Source organism: Phragmites australis, chromosome 4 (assembly GCF_958298935.1).
Source record: "Phragmites australis chromosome 4, lpPhrAust1.1, whole genome shotgun sequence".
Taxonomy (NCBI): domain Eukaryota; kingdom Viridiplantae; phylum Streptophyta; class Magnoliopsida; order Poales; family Poaceae; genus Phragmites; species Phragmites australis.
Window position 1 is genome coordinate 45,586,338 of NC_084924.1, and position 17,034 is coordinate 45,603,371.

General features: G+C 40.8%; 2 protein-coding genes across 2 annotated transcripts; both read left to right on the forward strand.

Annotated features, from left to right (window-relative positions):
• The first annotated feature begins 261 nt into the window (after nt 1–261).
• On the forward strand, nt 262–2,051 carry LOC133916798 (uncharacterized protein At5g64816-like). The gene is made up of 3 exons (XM_062360643.1): nt 262–448; nt 581–1,027; nt 1,812–2,051. The coding sequence occupies exon 2, from the start codon at nt 619–621 to the stop codon at nt 994–996; it is 378 nt and encodes a 125-aa protein (XP_062216627.1). The 5' UTR covers nt 262–448; nt 581–618; the 3' UTR covers nt 997–1,027; nt 1,812–2,051.
• A 7,827-nt stretch (nt 2,052–9,878) lies between these two features.
• Nucleotides 9,879–14,017, forward strand: LOC133916799 (uroporphyrinogen-III synthase, chloroplastic). The gene is made up of 10 exons (XM_062360644.1): nt 9,879–10,164; nt 10,952–11,039; nt 11,292–11,358; nt 11,611–11,729; nt 11,845–11,940; nt 12,208–12,263; nt 12,835–12,920; nt 13,197–13,331; nt 13,487–13,538; nt 13,623–14,017. Exons 1-10 carry the CDS (start codon nt 9,988–9,990, stop codon nt 13,635–13,637), a joined length of 891 nt encoding a protein of 296 aa, XP_062216628.1. The 5' UTR covers nt 9,879–9,987; the 3' UTR covers nt 13,638–14,017.
• Nucleotides 14,018–17,034: the final 3,017 nt, after the last annotated feature.

Consider the following 17,034-nt stretch of genomic DNA (forward strand, 5'->3'; position numbering starts at 1 on the left):
CTTCCTGATTCCCTTCCCTGTTCTCATTCACTTTATTTTCTCTCATCTCCAACAGCTTCTCTTCGAAGGGAATCGTGAAGGGAAAGGAGAGAGAATCCCGTCCTGAAGGGAATGACCCTGAAAATCCTATCGTGAAGGGAACCGTGAAGGAAAACCGTTGGAAGCGCTGAAGGGAACGAGAATCCCTTCACGACGGGAATCTGACCGTGAAGGGAATCCGTTAGAGGTAGTCTAACAAGTGAAGATGGTGCCAAACTTTCGGCCGATTTTCAGCCCAGCTCCAGCCGTCATCTCCGCTCTCCAGACCCGCAGAACAGAACAGATTGGAGTTGGAGAAAGGAAACGCCACCTCGCCGTCCTCGCCTCGCCTAAAACCCTCGCCTCCCTCTCTCCCTCTCCTCCGCTCCACGCGCGGCGGCGACTCGGCGTCCAAGCGGCCCATCCTAAGGTGTCACCCCCAAATCTCCCCGCCCATCCCTTCCCATCTCGCCTCAAGAATTCCTCACAGATCGTTGTTGTCTCGTTAGGGATTTTTGCCAAATCTGATCCGCGCAGCCCCGATTCCCCCCCCCCCCCCCAGGCGGCGTCGGTTGCACGCGGAGTCTCGCTCACGTGGTGATGGTGGACGCGTGGTGGCCGTTGCTGGGCGCGGCCATCCCGGCGCTCGTGGCGGGCCAGGCCATCCTCATCAAGCGGCGCCGTGACGAGGAGCAGCGCCTCAAGGCGGCGCGGGGGCGGGAGAAGAGCTCCGACGAGGTCTTCGTCTGCGAACGCGTGTGCACCTCCAAGAGGATGCTCAAGAAGGTGGGGGCATTCTCCAAGGACCCCATCCCGGAGACCTGCGTCACCGTCTGCGGCGTCTCCGAGCTCGACGTCTGCGCCGACGCTTGTGCGCGCACCGTCTGCGTCAACCAGCACCAGGTGCCCAACTGGAACGACGTCTGCCTCAAGAGGTGCCAGAGCGAGTGCCTCAAGCTCTCCTCAACCCTCATGTAGTGACCATCTCGGCTCGCTGTGCCCTCTTTAGGTACCACTCGTCAGGCTCTTCCCCATTCGTAAATCGCAATGCAATGTTTCCTGCTTCAATCCATACCATGGTTTAGGAACTTCGGACGTCGATAACTGTCATTTATATATCTCAAGGAATGGAATGAGTGAATTGCTGATTTTAGTTGTTATGTCGTCCTTTTGAGTGGCTAGTTCACATTTCATCTCATTTCAGGCAAATGTTTTACTGATTGTGGTTGTTGGAGCCAGCCATATCCTGATTTGTGAGGTGTAACAGAATCTGAGTTAGCCCTGTTGGATCAAATGCTTACTCTGTTAAATTCCATGTGCTTCCATGAAGCTGCTCGCTTTGATATTTATTTGAGTAGGATGCTTATTTCACGCCTTGCTAGTGCTGTGGTCTGGTGTATGTTGCGCACTGGCATCTACTTAGCCTCACAGTCTAAGATAAGAATTCTGAAATATTATTGGGCTTCATACGCCAAATCTTAGAGGTTTGGTCTTTTAGGTTTTTGGGAGTTCAATTTCGTGGGCATTGCGAGTATATCATGCTGCTTGTTGGAGTTTCTTGTGCAAACATCCAGGGTTGTGATAATTTGGGCTTAAGATAAATAATTGATTGGTTGATAATACCATCTTCAAATTGCCATTCATCCAGGTGGGACGCAGATGTTATTTGTGACATATTAGATATGAGCCATTTTGGTTAACCTTTCTAATTCAGTATTATTATGGTTTCTGCTTCTTCTTCTTCTTTTGCTGTAGTAATAGCCTAATAGGTAATTCTTCTTTCTTAACTGCAGAGCCAGATCACTGGTTCGGGTAAAATGAATAGTGGCGGGCTGGCCAAGCTATGCTGGTTTGGGTATTGGGGGGCAGTAAAGTTCTAGCTGATGGTAAACGAAAACCAGTATTTTAAGATTTGATTCGTTACTAGTTTGCAATAAGGTTTACTTCTATATTCTATTTGGACATCAAGCTTGTTGTTTTGGGTCCATGTATCAAATTTCAATGAGTTAAACATCGTTACTGGTTTGCAATAATGGTTACTTAACCATCTTGCTAATAAAACTGAGTATAGAGGACCTGCTCAGTAAAGAAAATGAAGGATAGAAAATGCGGTACTTGAAAATTTTGAATGGAGGATGCAGACCGACAGTAGATTTTCATGTGAGGGGTTACAGAATGCATGTTTTTGTAAGAGAAATATTACTTGTATTCGCAGTCTTCTTGACAAGAGGTTCTTTTGTTCGCTAGATTAACTGCTCAGCGAATGTTATCTACCATCCAAATGACAAATTTAAGGCCTATTTGATAGAGCTCTGGAACTCCAAGAATTCGTAGAGCTGTGTATCTCTAGCTCAAAAAATTCGTGGAGCCAGTGTTATGGGTATACTAGGGTGTTTGGATAAACGTTATCTTATTTTTATTTTAGACTAAAAATATATGTTTAAATCATTTTTTAAAGTATACAAACTCTAAATCTGAGGAGAAGCTGGAAGCTGCAGCCTTAGCAAACAGGATCTTAGTGTATTGGACTTCTCAACTACATTTCTGCATCACTGATGTTACTGGTCTCTAGTTTCGAATTTTCATTGGACTTTGAACAAGAAATTGATACTTTTAACTCAAATTTCGAAGCAATTTCTGTAACGTAGCGCGCTCGAGAGCTACTGCCATGGGATGAGCTAGGGTGAAGGGGACGAGGAGAGGTGTGGAGACAAATTGCGGCGTCCACAGGACATGTAAATATGACATAACTACATTTGTCAGTTCACAAAAATATACTCGTAAAAGGGATGAAGAAAAGGCATTTCTCAGAACAGTCGCATGATCAGCATTCGAGCATCCGTCATAACCTTAATCCGTTTTCAGATATTTGGACAAGCCACAGGTACTCGTACCAGCGCCAAGGCCGAGTCCTAGAGCACGTCTGCGTCGAGACATCCGGTAGTATCTTGTGGATTACGCGCCTCGCGCAGTGCTCCATCTCGACGCACCTGATTGAGCCGTCGGTGCAGACGACGAGGTCGCGGTAGGAACATCGAGGCGCCGCGGGAGTCGGACTGGTTGGCTGGGAGCATCTTAGGCAGCAGGATGACATATGGCTTGCACATCTTATTTATATCATCTATCTTATAATTTAATATTAAAAAAAAGAGAATAGATATGTATCATAAGAGGAGCCTCCGTTCCGGAGGTGGACCCAGCCTAGCTCGCCGCCTCCCAGCACGATTACCTTGACTAGGTAAAGAGACACCTCCCTCCCAGGCATCAGCGCACTGTTGGTCCACATGCCATGCTTGGACCGGAAGACGTGGAGCTCGTACGTCACTTCGGTGGGTGTTGAACGGAGAGCGGCCAAACGAAGTGCCCGTCGTCGGTGCCAAAGGGCACGAGTCCAATGGAAGCAGATGCAACAGATGCCCTGGAGAAGCTGCAGCGACGGCCGGCGCCCGGCCCTGTAGATGAAGTAGTCGGTCGTGTGGGTGGGACCGCCCGATAGGGTGGCGCGGAGGAGCGCGAGGTCGCCCTTCGAGTCCGAGTAGAGGATATATATGCTCCATCGGCGCGACCGGCCTCCCGAGGAAGCCGTCCTTCTTCAGGCCGGTGCAGTGGGCGCAGAAGTAGGAGTCGCACGGCGGGTCGGCGGCGAAGAAGGTGACCGGGATCGTGCTCGTGCGCGCCGACTAGCTAGCTCTGCACACTTTATGCATAAATGTTATATCTATCGTGAGCAATTTAGAGTTATGCATCAAGCTTTTTTTCATAAACTTTAATAAGTTATCATTTTCTTGCATTTTTATCAGGTAGGACTTCTATGTGGTTTCGTAAAGCAATTACACAGAATGCTATATGTACTTTTGAGCTATTTAAAATTATTTATCAAACATTTTTCATTGTTCAGTATAGGTAATTGTACGAATCTATACTATTATGTAGGCAAATTAATGGTAATATGCAGATACATTAATTATATTTTGTAGGAAAATATTTATTATTATGTAAGAAAATTTATATTTCTTCAATATATGGGTTAGACATCGGCACTTATATGATTACATCGTAGGTAATTTTATCATATTGTGTAGGTATATTGATGATATTGTGTAGCATATTGTGATACTGTGCAGGCAAATCAATAGTATTAAGCAATCAAGTTAGTATTTTGGCATAAACACAGTGTAGGCATAGGGTGTTCAAAGTTTATACTATGGCATAAATAGATAGTGCTATCCAAAGTTGTTAAGCATTGAATATATAACACAATGATTTTCTTTTTATGAAAGTTGAAAAGAAATAGACATTCTACTGTGTAGGCAAAACTATTATACCATCTAGGCAAATAGATGTTCTGTTCATGCAATTTATTATTGTTATGTAGGCAAATCCAGAGTTAAGCATTTCTCATGACATTTGTAGAACATAAGCTGGTTCTCATGATATTAAAGGTATATTTGTTTGGACTTCTGCTTTTGGTTTTTTTTTGAAAAACTATGTATTTGGCTTTTCTGAAAAATTGATTTTGGATTTGAACTATGGAATTTTATAATAAATTTTTAACTTTTCAGCACACCACTTCTCAGAAAAACTACTCTCAGCTAGCATCTCAACTTCTAGTTCATTTCCTCAGAAACAGGCTTCTGGCTTTTCCAGAAGCCACAGAAGCTACTTTTCAGCAATCTCGTTTGCTTGGACTTCTGACTTCTGACAGTAAAAAATCTAAAAGCAGAAGCCCAAACAAACCGGCCCTAATTATGCATATTCTCACTTTTTTCGTTGGCACAAGTTTTGTGAATAGCAATGGACTAGTAGAATTTCAAGATAGGTTTATACATGGAGAATTCAGGCTACAATAAAAATCAGACAAAACTAGTGTTGCACAGGTGAAGTGATATGGAGCTTAATGTTGTGTAAATCAAGTCTAGTGTTGGAGTTCAATAAAACAATCCTGGAGAACTATATTTCCTATAGAGAAACTAATAAAAAAATTATGTCCTTGTTCTGTGGTTCAACAGTAATCTAGTTTTGATCATTGCCTTGTTTCTCTGGGTACTAGTAGAAACTAGTGAAAACTAGAGAATTGTGCTTCAATTTTCTAGTAGATGTAGTTGTATCTAATAGATATATTTGTAGGAAAAGTATAAGGGCCAAGAATATTGTACAAAATTTTGCTTTTTGGTTAAGTGTTTTTTGGAAACCTCAAATGATCCTTTGTAACAAGGAAAAGTAACATTGTGGTATGATGGTACTGGAAAGCAAATTTGATCTAATTTGAGAGAAAATAATGCAAATTACTGTATAGATCTCTATATTTTGATCAACTATTGAGGACTTGACTTGTAGCTTTCTTATTTGGAGAAGTTGCACATATGGATGGTAGAAAAACCAGAATAGAGAGGTTTTCTTTAGAGTCAAATGTGTTTGTATTGCGTACGTGATTTTTACTTGTGCACAAGTAAAGCAGGTGAGGCCATAAAGAGGGATCAAATGTAATGGATCAGGTGGGAGGCAATCTTGTGCACATGTAAAGCAGGTGGGGTTAAAAAAAAAAGTATGGGCAGAAGCACTATAGCACGCACGGCCTTGTTGTAGTGGCGTCTAATAAAACAGAGATGTAACACTGTGTTATTTTTATTTATATATTCTTTTTTCGAAATTAGGAGACAACCTTTGATTCAATCTGGCAGCTTTCGACGAGGGCTTTAATTGTAGCGACTTAGAAGTGTGGCACTGTACTGAACAGATGCTCCGATCGCCCACTCCATCGTAGATAAGATGGAGTTTTTTTATTATGTAACAGACTAAGTCTATTTTCTGTATAAACTTGTTGTCTTTTCTATTTCTTCACGTTGTCGTGATCTTAATCTTTTCTAGCATTGTCCCGAGTAGACTCGTATCTAAAAATATCCTTAATCTGAAACAACAAAGTTAGAGCGTACTCGACCGCCAGCCCTCGAGTTTCTACTCGGAGAAGAAAATTTCCGACTTACCAAATCAAGGAACATACATAACATGGAATTTTATAACACAATTAAGTTCTCGTAAATAAAAAAAATTGAGTCACCAGAGAAAAGGAAACTCTAACAACCTATCTGCGAAATACTTCGGTTGAGTTGTATTCCCTTCTAAATGTTATAGACGACGTTGGTCCGTGTGTACTCAGTATGGATCCTAGCCTGTCATGGAGCGCTTAAAGACTCATTGCCAAGTCTCTCTATCTAACACATCAAACACAATTATAAAAGAGAAGACTAAAGTGCCAAAAAATTACCTGCAAATGCCCTTCCCTCGACTGCTTGATGGAGAAAGGGAACCTTCGACAGGGTAGTCAAAGATTGGGAATGACTTAACTCCTTGAAGGAAACCAGACGAATTTGTCCTTCCTTATTAAACTAACAGACCGAGAAATCAAGTGTAATTGTCTTACTCTCATGCATTGCTTAAAGAACCAATTTGTCGCTCAGGGTGAGATTAATGGTCGTTGAGTAGCATGTACATGGTATATTAACTTACTCAACAAAGATTTACCGAGTCAAAAATTATATCGATTTTGAGTTTTCACAAGATATGGTCATTGGAAAAAATAAATATCAATAATGCTTGAGATTTCAAGCAACCATGTCGATTGAATTATTCTAGAAAATCTTCAGAACAAACTTTGACCAATCTTACCAACTAGTCAGATTTACACATAGAACTTGCAAAGCCGATTAATATTCTAAGAGTTATTGAGCACATGACCGTCCTTCACTACCAGTTTCACCAATCCTGGTCGGATGACTTCGACCACCGTGTAAGGACCTTCCCATTTGGGAGAAAATTCATTCTGGTTTCGGGTTTTTCTCAAGACTGGATCCCCAACGACAAGGGTTCTACTTTGAACATTGTATTCATGATAGCGGTGGAGTGCATGTTGATACTTGGTTAATCATATGAGCTCTTTATTCCATGGTTCCTCAAGGAATTTGATGTTGTCTGCTCATCATAGAACTTGACTTTGTTATGCAAAGGCGTCCACTCGTGGATACCCTATCTCAAGTTCATAGTGAAGTATGGCAGTGGTTCGAACGGCCCATAGCACCGAAGGGAGCTCTTGGACCTAAGCCCTCGAGTAGTTTAAGAGTATGTCTATCGAATATCTATTTATAGGGTATATACATATAAAGGGTATACCATATACAGATAAGGTATGTCGTGTGCATGCTTAACAACTCCAGATATTACAGAACTGAATCCGTGGTACCTAATACTCCCGGAGATCCAGAAGGTGCATACTAGGAAGGTCTCAATTGGTTACCTAACTCGAGAACAACTAGTGTCCTAGCCAGATTTATCTGATCTTTCTTGGTGGACAAAATGAAGAACTCTCTATCGACTATGATGAGATAGGAGGCGGTACAAGACCCTTATATAAGGCGGGGACCCAGACCCCCGAAGGGGACTCTCTTTTTTCAAAGGAGGACGACTCATCTGCAACTCGACACAAGCATTAGAAACACAGGAGATACTCGATGACTTCCTCATTAGTCTAGTTTAGATCCCATCTACTCCTTGTAATAGATCTAGACATCTTATTTGTACTAGAGTGAATATATATACAACATCGATCACACATGACATATTGTATTACTCCAATTGGGAGCCCAAACCTATATACATCATGTGTGCCTCATCTCCTGTTCGATTCCTGAATCATGAAGACAACCCCGTTATTCTTACGGACATATTGTCAGAGAAAAACCCTCGACAGTTTGCTCGCCGGGTAGGGGTCTTCTGCTTTTCAGGATCAACTATGTCTCGAGTGCACATTCGCACCGGATTCTCCGACGCCAGATTCTACAACCACTTTGATTCGCTAGCGATCGCTTTCGAATCGCCCCCAGCCGAATCAAAGATCACGTTGGGAACTATGGTTTTCTACTAGGATGATCAGGATGGACTAATCCACACTAGTATTCTCGAGTCCTGCCCATTGGATGCGTACCGTGAGGTGGGACACCTTGAATGGGATCCCAAGGAGCCCAATATTCTGCAATTCATGGACACTGATAGCGACGCGAGTGGTGACGACGACTCTGTCGACAGCCAGAGTAGCCGAACAGATCAATTTGTGATTATAACTAGAGGAATCGGGGTCCCACCTACCAATCTGATGATGGTAGATCCAAACGTCGTGGTGAATAACGGCACGAAAATCCTCGAGGATCCAGCGCAGTGGCTACCAATGTCAGCAATGCTGGAGATATACCACCAGGTATATCTACAGTCGGAGCTCGATACGCTCCTAATACCATCGATCATCGATGAACCACAGGAGGACTTCAACGACGGCTTCTAGTGGGCACGCCTCCACCAGCACCAGTCCCGAGATCGAGGGACGAACTCCCTCAGGGCAGCCATCACGAGGCTTCACCGACTCAACCACAGCCGAACCTCGGCAATGATGTTTTTAGCACTCCAGATGCTAATGTCCAAGGAGCTCATCTGATCCTTAGATCCCTTCTGAAGTTGGATCCGACAAATCATTTAACCCATATGGTTAATCAGGTCAGGATCCTACTCGATGCGGCTTAGATCCAAGTTGCTCAAGCAAACAATTCTAGCGCCTCTAGGCCCCCTCCCCAGCCGGTAAGGTGCTGGTGCGAGGAGTCACAGACGCAGACGCTCTCAAATTTCAAAAGATTTTTTTAACTCTACTTGGAATCGGGTGTCGACTAATCGAGCTTTTAGTCCTTTCTTAAGCTTCGAGTGGTTAACAACAAGGTGCTCGCCCCAATTATGTTTCCACTCAATACTTGGAATAGGATGCATTGTTACTCGATTCTCTCGACTACAAGCCTGAACCACCTTACTCGACCAGGCTTAAACTTAGCGGTACTCGAGTGGAAAATTGCAGGAACCCTTCCTCCCGAGCAAAGTTAGGGGGCTACTGTCGAATTTCTAACTATAATGTATATACGCATAAAGGGTATACCTACGGATAAGGTATGCTATGTACATGCTTAACAACTCCAGATATTACGGAACCGAATTTGGGGTGTCTGATACTCCTGGAGATCCAGAATGCGCATACTAGGAAGGTCTCAATTAGTTACCCAACTCGAGAACAACTAGTATCCCAGTCGGATTTATCTGATCTTTCTTGATGGACAAGATAAAGGATTCCCTATCGACTACGATGAGATAGGAGACGGTACAAGACCCTTATCTAAAGCGGGGATCCAGACCCTCAAAGGGTTTTTTGGTGGAGGACAACTTATCTACAACTCGACGCAAGCACTAAGGCCACAGGAGATACTCGGTGACTTCATCATTAGTTTAGTTTAGATCACATCTACTCTTTGTAATAGATCTAGATACCTTGCTTATACTCGAGTGAATATAGATATATCATCGACCACATAAAACGTATGGAATTACTTCAATTAGGGGGCCCGAATATGTATACATTGCATGTGCCTCGTCTCATGTTGGATTCTTGAATCACGAAGACAACCCATTATTTTAATGGATATATTGCTAGAAAAAAAATCCTGAATAATGTCAAAGACACATTTCTTTATTTCCTATAGCACGATATCATTTGCTCACTCCAGTTGATCATTGTTCTACGGATGAGCTACAGAAGAAAAACAAACTTTGATCACCAGTTCCTCGCAGTACTCTTGGAATACCTCACTAGTAAATTATTTCTTCTTTAATTTTTAGAGGTGAACGTGCTTCTAAAAAAAAGTAAATCATTCTCATAAGTTTCAGTGTTTCACGGCCTATAAACGCAGGCCCAAACCATTATGTTTGATCTCAGCCCATTACCAGCACGCCCGACTACACCGCAATGGCGAAACGGACCGTGACGGTGGACCCAGATCTGAGGCGGAGTTGCAAAGTGGGGCCCACTTCCAGAGAGTCTTCCTCTCCACGACTCCCCCGGGCCGCGGGCTCTATGCTGCCGCGACCTTCCGCTCACCATCGGCCATGGCCTTCTCTTCCTTGCTCGTGCCCTTCTCCCCGCCTTCTGGAAGGTTCCATGCCCGCCCCACCGGAAGGTGCCGAGCCGGCGAGCCCGGGAGGTTCCTGGCGTGCTCCTCACCCCCACCCGATGTCGTGGTGACGCGCGAACGGGGAAAGAACGCCAAGCTCATCGCCGCGCTGGTGAGTCTCCAGTGGATACTTCTCCCGTTGTTCTTTCTAGTTGAATTACAGCAGTTAGTTAGAGCTACGGAGGAGGTGGCAGGAAGAACGTCCAAATGCTGTGGTATCCTACTTCTGACCAATTTTAGTGAATTTAGGCGGAGGATTTTAGACGTTTGTCTGTAGAAAGGCGAATCTTCGGAGGTTAATTGTGCTTTTTCCGACCTTAGAGGCTAAGGCATTTGGCACTAGCTTGGGGAATCATACCGATTTCCTTCACAGAAGAGTTAATTTGGGGTTTGATATGGAGACCTTCAGGGCCAATTTTGTATACTACGGTGCTGAATGCTAATGGAGCTCACTGCTTCTCTGTCCTTTTGGAACTGTTATCAGGAGTTTAGGTTTGGTCGGCATTTCCAAAATTTCTATGATTTGAAATGTAGTGTTCTTTCTTGGAAAGTATTTTTCTTTCATGTGATTCCTTGCTCCTTCCATCTGTTTCATAAGGAGCCTGGTGTTGATACTGCATATGATCAATTTTGGCTTCGAAATTTTCGCGTGGAGACTTGAATCATGGTCGTTAATGAAACCAATACCTAGGAATTTAACAAAAAAAATCTCGGGGTGACTTGAACAATGAATCTACTCAGTTTTCTGATAATAATTAGATTATTTGTGGGTTGTAGAAGTCTAATATTTTTCAAAATATCGCATGCTTTCCATAAGTTCAGAAATTGATGTTTCCTTCTAGTTATTCGACTGATTGCTGCCTAGCATTTACATTGATTTTTCTAATTGGATTCTGTAGGAAAAGCATAACATACACTCTCTGGAACTTCCTCTTATTAAGCACGTGGAAGGCCCTGATACAGATAGGCTTTCAGATGTCTTACGTAGTAAGTGTTACAGTCTTTCTTTTGTAGCAATGTGAAAAACCTGCTCACCCACTCGATTTAATTTTCAGAGTTTCATTCTGTGGATATGCAGCACATAAAATTTCATTCTGTCATTTTAGATTTCCATCTCAGTTTGCTCCAACAGATATTATAACAGATCATTTCATGATATTGTCTTCTTCACACTTGCTTTTGCAAAAACTGCAATTGGAAACTCCATGGGTTAGTCTCACTGGTATTCTGTATTTACAGATGACAAGTTTGACTGGATTACTATAACCTCTCCTGAGGCAGCTGCAGTGTTCCTTCAGGGATGGAAGTAAGCTTCAAACATATTGCAATTATGTGCGCAATGTTGCTACACAAGTAGTAATTATGCCTCATTTTACGCTTCCTTGTAATTTGTCGTGACATAGGTTTGTGCACTTTCTGTCATTTGTTTATTGGCTAACAAAATACATGATGTATCTTTGACTTAAAAATGATTGTTGCATGAATACAGTCAATCAGGCTCAAACAATAATCTAAGGCTGCCATTTTTTATGTAATTTACACAGTAGTTCAATACCAGGGCTGCAGGAAGTCCTAAGGTGCGTGTAGCGGTTGTTGGAGCAGGAACTGCAAGGACTTTTGATGAAGTATTAGAGTCTGATGATCGATCTCTTGAGGTTGCATTTTCTCCTTCTAAAGGTATCTAGCCTTCTAGTTTCTACTATTTCCTTGTATATTTTCAAGACTTTATTATCTTTCATCTTGAATTAATTTTCAGCTTTAAGATAATTTATTCCATTTCTTTCTGCATCAGCTATGGGTAAAGTCTTGGCCTCAGAGCTTCCAAGGGGCACTGAGAATACTTGTAAAGTGTTGTATCCTGCATCTGCAAAGGCTGGTCATGAAATTCGTGAGTCAGTCTGGTGTTCACAGTTAGCATTTATCTGGTTACTAGTTTTCCTTTCATTAAGGCCAAATGTTTCTGTCATTCACTTTTCCCAAACGGAGTATTAATCCTGAACCATAATGGATTTCCAGTTGTGTTGATTTTTATGGTTATGAGCTCTTAACTCGATGTATGTTGATCTACATACTTGGTATAATCAGTTGTTTTTTTATACAATAGCTGCATAAGTTATCTAAATTTTATGGTACTTAATTCTTCTGGTCAATGCAGAGGATGGGCTATCAGATCGAGGATTTGATGTGACAAGACTAAATACATATACAACTGTAATTTTTTTCACTTATCCTGGATGACCAGTTTTTCCTATACTTTATTAATAATCATCCCCTGTCTCACCACATACACAAACACGTCGTGTTCTTGTTGAGCTACTTCTGGTAATCTGTGGTACCTGTTTTTAGCATGGATCTTTTTTTGAGACTTTGCTATATCAATTTCATTTGTGCAGTCTCGTAAAAGAAAAAATGATTTACGTGTTAGGCATTGATCTTCATATGAACTGACTTTTTAGTTTTTACAACAATATATACTGAACCATAGTTATTTTTTTAGTTATTTTTTGTAAGTTAAAATTCTAGTGAGCTCTTGGACTCAATGCTACTCTTGTTCAACTATTCACTTTCTATATGATATTAATATATTCACTTCTTTCCTTTGATAGTGTTATAGTTTCTGTAAGTTGACTGTGACATAAATTACCAGAGAGAGATGTTGTTTGTGAACCAGAAAATAAGGACCACCTGTGACATACATTACCAGTTTCATATTATTTTCACAGTTTCTGTGTGTGAATATTGGGCCTCTGTTAATACATGAAGGTGTTGTGTGTGCATTCAGGTACCTGTAGAAGATGTGGAACCAGTAACTTTAAAGCTTGCTCTTTCAGCTCCAGTTATCGCAGTAGCTTCTCCTTCCGCACTAAGGTAATTAGACAATCACATCTGGATAAGAGTTTCGCAAATTTTGTTCATGAATTATGCAAGGTAAAACTGTTGTCCAACAAATCAGGAGATACTAGCATTTAAACATCAAATAATTTTGAGGGAGCTTAATTTAACTTTATAAAGAGGATCTTGCTATTTGCTTAGATTGACTTTCCTCAAACCATCAGTCTCCTTGGATTAACTTCCATTTTTGCCACGATTTTCTGTTATGTGTGGTTCTGTTGTTGAGTCTTTTGTGGTATCATTGTGATGCAGAGCTTGGTTAAATCTCATTTCACGAGTTAATAATTGGAATAACTCCATTGCTTGCATCGGTGAGACCACTGCCTCAGCAGCCAAGAAATTAGGCCTGGAGAGCATATATTATCCTACAACCCCTGGACTTGATGGGTATGCCCACATCATGATGCCTTTTGAATAACATTATCCAATTTCCATGTACACGTCAGGGATGTTGAACATTACGAACTGTATTCTCACCTTATATTGTCCAGCCCTTGACTACTGTGTGATCCGCACACATGACTTTCCCATGTTTTTCGCAGGTGGGTTGAAAGCATTCTCGAAGCTCTGGAAGTCCATAAGCAATCAAAAGAGGTTCTTCTCTTTTCCTTGCACACGGTACACTTTCCTCCATTTTCTTGGTTTTTGTCGTCATAGCCTTCTCTGTTTCTACTGTAGGTTCCGAAGTGTTGAAAACGACCAGACCTCGTACCAGATGATGGAGCTTCTTGACGTCTGTGGGCGGCTGTAGATTGAAGTATTCTTTGCTTCTTCGACTAATCGCACCCATTTTTCTTCGTTAGTTGAAGAGAGAGGCAAAACCGTATCGTCAGCTACTGTAGACTTGTAAATCGTGAGCTGTGCAGTGTAGCATGTCAACAAGTGCTGAATCAGAGTTCTGTACCGGGGCACTGTAAATTGTGAGCCGTGCAGTGTAGCATGTCAACGATTGCCGATTCACAGTTAATGTACCGTACCACAAATTGTTCTGTGTTGTGATACCAAATTTTGCCGACTTGTACTGCTCATTTTCCACCAGAAGATGAGGGGATGCTTTGTACAGTACAGGTGCAGATTTCCTTTCAGATCTTGAGGAAATCTTTACGATGCGTGAATGATCTGCTCACAGATTTCTGTGTATCCATGGAGGTCCATTTCCGAGTTAGACCAACTCCAGCAGTACCCGTATCCAGTGCTACAGTACTCCACAGATTATAAATTTATTGGATTAAATTAATACTCCCTCCGGATACAAATATAGATCGTTTTAGCTTTTTCTATTATTACAAATATAAGTTGTTATACCATTACAAAATAACTTTAACCTATTTATTTCACTTTTGCCCTTGCTTAATTTCTGTTTGGCTAGGTGCTCTTACTATGTCTCTGTTCAGACTCTCACCTACCTGCTCTAACGGAGTCCTCAAATTAGCATTTTTCAGTGCTACAGTACTTTGCGGTCTACTGTAGCACGAGAAAGGAGATGCTGTAATAGTATTTTGAGGATGAAAATTTGATACAGCTGTTGGAGATGATCTAATCAATTAGACTTCCCCACGCTCAGTCTTTTTATACCGGACCTTTACTGATAGCCCCTCTTTAACTCTAGTATTAGTACGAGCTCACCATGAAGAGAGGTACTAGTAGCTCCACAACCTCTAATCTGTGCAACAACTCTCAGTGTTTGTGCTTGTTAATTTCTTCTTTTTTTCAGCGGCAAATAAGATAAAATAGAAATGCAACACTAAACTTTTGCAGGAGTTCATAGTAGTACAACGTTTATCACGCGTCATCTGAATTTAAATAACCTAGTGTAGCTTGATACAAATCAGTATCACAAGAAAGTTGCACGGGAAGACGACCAAGCCTTTCCAGTTCATCTTTTCCCATATGTGGAATTTTGTAACGATTACCTCCTCTGCATTTCATGATCTCCATCATGCATGATTGTAAAGTTAGGAAAAATGTGTTGATCTTTGGGTATTCATAGTCACTGAAGTGTCTTGTGATTGATGCCTAACTTCTTATATAGTGTTTGTAAATGTGTCTGTCACTAAAGAGAATGTCAGCAACTTGGAAAAGATCAACTTAAACTCTGTTGCGACCGCACGTACTTGTTTTTTATGGTACACATCTACATCAATCCCATCTGCATCCTTCACATGCTTCCAAATCCTTTGTACTGTTCTCAGAGATACAAAAATAAAGAAGCAACTTCATGAGTCGTGTTTCGCCGTAATTTTCCATTCAAACTTGTCTCAAGCAAAGCATGTGGTATATTGCTCTTCTCTGGTCATTTGATAGGAATTGTCTGGTGTCTCTTCGTTCTCAATAATGACAAGAAAAGGAACCCACAAGATTACATGCATCAATCTGGTTAACGGATAAAAAAAAGAACACTGAATGCATATTCGGACCCTTGTTGTACCAACCTGGAGAAGTAGAAGCATTTTTCTCCATCTTGGTTAGTTTTAGGAAAAGCATTTTTCTAGTCCTTTGCTCTTCATCTAGCTTCCCTTTGTTTTCTTCTCTAGTTTGCTCGTGCTTTAACCGTGTAATCTCTCTTCTTCCGAGCTGAGCTGCGCTTGTGTAGTTACAGGCTTGTGCAACCAGCTGTTCTTCTTGGCCTGTATGTTCTGCAGTATGTTTCTTACATACTGGATAAACTCTCTCCTCCTTAATTAAAAAAGCCTTTTTTTGGGATCTTTCAAAAAAAAAAGTTTTAGGAAACGCAGGAGTATCATCATTATCCTCAAACAGTATTGAGATATCCTCAAGATCATCACCTATCATGAATGAATGAACAAGCTAAAAATACATCAACTATATCATCACTGACAAACATTGAATATTTGAAGGCAGTTGATCCCATATACCTGGAGCAGCAACTCCATCACTGTTATCTTCAAGCATGGGCTCATCTTCTTCAACTTGCTCCCTGTTCAACTCAACACCACATCATGGCCTGGTGTTAATTTATCTTCAAGCTGATCAGGCGAGAGGTTTAGATAAGGGCAAATCTTTCTCTAGAAGCCATATAGTGAATGACATCCTCCACAGTACGAGCATGCTTGTTTATAGAGTCAGGACTAGGGTTAAAAAACCGACGGTAATCAAACAAAAATCACGATAACTGACCATCTTGGTTCGATTCGGTTTCAGAAACCGAACGGTAACCGAATTTGAATTCAAAAAATTGAAAAAAATAAAAAAAAATCTTTAAAAAAAACTAGACACAATTCTAAGACCTTCTGTGAAAAAAAAATTCAAAAATAATGTCGTTTGCATCATATTCTATAGGGAGTAAGTTTGAAAAAAATGAAAAAAATTGAACCGTGCGGTTCAGTTATTAACTCATGTTAAGGAAAAGTTTAACATGCAAACACATATTTTTCTTGTGTAAAACGTATATTAAGAGGATCTTTAAAATTGATTTCATTTTATTTAGAGTTTTATTAATTTCTCTATGATTTTTACAAAGTTCACAAGCATAAAGTGAATATGTTAAGAAACAGCACTGTAATTAATTTTTTCATGTCTACTATTATTTTTCCTATGTAAATAATAGTATAAATAAACTAATAAAAGTGGTTTCACTAATATTTAAGGTGTGATGGGTCAGTTATGAATTAATCTAGTCGCAACATATTTACACAATCCTGCATGTTACAATAACTAATTCATGAGTTCATGTATTTTTAAAAGACATAGGATCATGTAAGAAGACTAACAAAATTAGTTTCATGATTTTTGGATTATCAAAGAGTAAACTATGCATTTAACTTGGTTTAAAAAATACATTTTCTCACAGAAAATTTTGAACTTTTTTATGAGTATAAATACTTTTATAATGTAGATCATGTTACAAGGAAACTAAAAAAATTTATTTCACTTGATTTGAATCTCAGATGAATTAGTTATTGATTTTATAAGATTGAGATAATTTTTAGGTTTTTTATTGAATTTCACTAAAAATCGAGAAAACCGCTCGATAAATCTAGAAAACCGAGTGGTTACCGATAATGCGGAAAATTCGAGAAAACTGCTCAATAAATTGTAAAAATCGCTCGGTAACCAGTCCAAACCGACC

Bases quoted from the DNA above. Each gene is read 5' to 3' on its own strand.
- LOC133916799 (XM_062360644.1), top strand. From the start codon at position 9,988: ATGGCCTTCTCTTCCTTGCTCGTGCCCTTCTCCCCGCCTTCTGGAAGG. The intron at 11,040-11,291 runs GTAAGTGTTACA...CTGTATTTACAG, and splicing joins GCTTTCAGATGTCTTACGTA to ATGACAAGTTTGACTGGATT. The intron at 11,359-11,610 runs GTAAGCTTCAAA...GTTCAATACCAG, and splicing joins GTGTTCCTTCAGGGATGGAA to GGCTGCAGGAAGTCCTAAGG.
- LOC133916798 (XM_062360643.1), top strand. From the start codon at position 619: ATGGTGGACGCGTGGTGGCCGTTGCTGGGCGCGGCCATCCCGGCGCTC.